Source organism: Equus przewalskii, chromosome 19 (genome assembly GCF_037783145.1).
Source record: "Equus przewalskii isolate Varuska chromosome 19, EquPr2, whole genome shotgun sequence".
NCBI lineage: Eukaryota > Metazoa > Chordata > Mammalia > Perissodactyla > Equidae > Equus > Equus przewalskii.
Genome location: NC_091849.1, coordinates 28,276,152 through 28,278,629, shown reverse-complemented (window position 1 = coordinate 28,278,629; position 2,478 = coordinate 28,276,152). Strand labels below are relative to the sequence as shown.

At 36.4% G+C, this 2,478-nt stretch overlaps 1 protein-coding gene across 1 annotated transcript; it reads left to right on the top strand.

Moving 5' to 3' along the window:
• The first annotated feature begins 1,125 nt into the window (after positions 1 to 1,125).
• LOC103566413 (olfactory receptor 2W1-like) lies at positions 1,126 to 2,107 on the top strand. Its single transcript, XM_008542830.2, has one exon. The coding sequence runs from the start codon at positions 1,126 to 1,128 to the stop codon at positions 2,068 to 2,070; it is 945 nt and encodes a 314-aa protein (XP_008541052.2). The 3' UTR covers positions 2,071 to 2,107.
• The last annotated feature ends 371 nt before the right edge of the window (positions 2,108 to 2,478 follow it).

Below are 2,478 nucleotides of genomic sequence, written 5' to 3'. Positions count from 1 at the left end.
GTCATTCAACAGTCCATCTATTTAATGATATGATAAAGTATTCAGAAATAGTGAGACTGATGTAATTTCATCCCTTATCTGTATTCTTTTAGAGTTGAAATGAGGTGATGATTTACCTATAGAGTTCCAAAGCAACCAGAGGATCCACTTGTGTAATTGGTAAATTCTCTGGGGAAAAAGAACACACTGATTATTTAATGAACTGCTTTTTGTATGAATTATCTGTCTTGTGAATTTTGCTGACTGGGCAGGTGAGTAGGAGCTAACACAGATTGCTGCCATATGTATGTCATAACCAAGAGTTCTAGAATTAGTTCAACGTTTAACTCTATAACAATTCAATAAGGCTATTTAGATAGTGTAATAGCAGTAATGAAAGGTATTCAAAGAAACATATGATCTCTGTGCATGTAAATAAAGGTTAATAATAAGAAATATTATTTTTTCCTGGCACCAAAAACACATGCACAAAAAAGAGCAGTGTAGTAGAGAACACCAAAATTGATACAGGAAAACAGTGTCTGCAATGTTGAAATGAACAAAAAATATGAGAAGGAGAAGGTTGGTGTGTATACTGATTATGATTATGACTATAACGGTTGGATGTAGACATTTTGAAGTGAATTTGGAAAGTGATTCTGATACCAAATGGTGGACCTTATCCCAAGAAAATATGTTATTTAACTTTTTATCTCAAGCTCAACTCCTTGATTAAGAGAAAGATTTGTCATGATTAAGTGATGCTTATGTCATAGTTTCAAGGAGGAACAAACTTCAAAATACAACCCACGCTTAAAATTATACAATTAAGTTTATGTATTTATTACTTACACAAAATACATAGAAAATGGGTGACATAGGATATTAAGCATTTGCAAAGATTTGCAATTCAGTGTAGTTGAGTTTAACATATTTTTTGAATCATTCCGATTTTGATTAAATGTGACAAGGCTTTCAGCACTGAACACAGGGGAAACGTTAAAAGACATGATTCAAATGGAAGAAAGCACGTAAATAAGCGAGTTTTGGATGCCCATGACAAACTCCAGAGATTTTTAGCTCTACCTAAGGATGACGGCAGCTTTTGTTACCATGGTGTTGTCTCCTAGCCTTTCATAAAGAGAAATGGAAACAAGCAATGGAAGTTCTGAAACAGACTTCATTCTTCTGGGGTTTTCTGACAGGCCTCAATTAGAACGCATCATCTCTGTGCTTGTCTTCATCTTCTATACTGCCACTCTGGTAGGAAACACAACCATCATTCTTGTATCTTACCTGGATACCCAGCTCCATACTCCCATGTATTTCTTCTTATCCAATTTGTCTTTTCTGGACATCTGTTATACAACTAGCATTATCCCCCAAATGCTGGTCAATCTATGGGGTCCAAAAAAGTCTATTACATACGGAGGATGTGTGCTCCAATTCTTCTTTGCCCTGGACTTGGGAGCTACAGAATGTCTTCTCTTGGCTGTGATGGCCTATGACCGCTATGCTGCTGTCTGTCAACCTCTTCACTACACAGTAATAATGCACCCACAGCTTTGCCAGAAGATGGTGCTGATTGTCTGGTTAGGTGGTCTAGGCAGTGCCTTAATTCTTTGCCCCTTGACTTTGAAGTTGCCAAAATGTGGGCACCGGGAAGTGGATAATTTTTTCTGTGAGATGCCAGCATTGATCAAGATGGCTTGTGTCTATTCAAAAGTAACTGAGATTGCTGTCTTTGCTCTTGGAGTGATATTTCTTCTAGTACCTCTATCACTAATTCTCATCTCATATGGAGTTATCACTCAAGCTGTCGTGAGGATCAAGTCAGCAGCAAGGTGGCATAAGGTCCTCAACACATGTGGTTCGCACCTCACAGTGGTAACTCTGTTTTATGGAACAATCATTTATATGTACATGAAGCCACAGAATCACACATCCCAAGACGAAGGGAAGTTCCTTACTCTCTTTTACACAATTGTGACACCCAGCCTTAACCCTCTGATCTACACTTTAAGAAACAAAGATGTCAAGAGCGCAATAAAGAGAATATTCTGGGTAGAAAAATGGTCAGCAAAGTCATGACTTAGATGGAAAAAATCAGGGTGTAGAGAGATAAAGAAATAATATTGACTTTTACCAACAGATAATGAATCAATTCATTTATTCAAAGAGCATTTCTGGGGTGTGTACTAAATAGCAAGAATTATACTAGGTATTCGCGTTATAAGTAAGTAGGAAGTACAGAGAAATGATAAGGAGACAGATAAACAAGAGGTACAGATACAAAAAGAAAATGCAATTCATGTGCTAAAAAAGTCTCAAGACTAATCAGGGACTGCAGATAAATAAATATATGATTATGAAATGTTGTAAGTACAATAATAGAGATATGTGCAAAGTATTAAGGAAAGATTTCACTCAGGCATTTATTCTAAAGTAGGATTATACTGGACACTGATTTTTTTTCTTTCCATACTTACCACTTTTATG

Excerpts from the sequence above, each read along its gene's own strand:
- LOC103566413 (XM_008542830.2), top strand. The coding sequence starts at position 1,126 with ATGGAAACAAGCAATGGAAGTTCTGAAACAGACTTCATTCTTCTGGGG.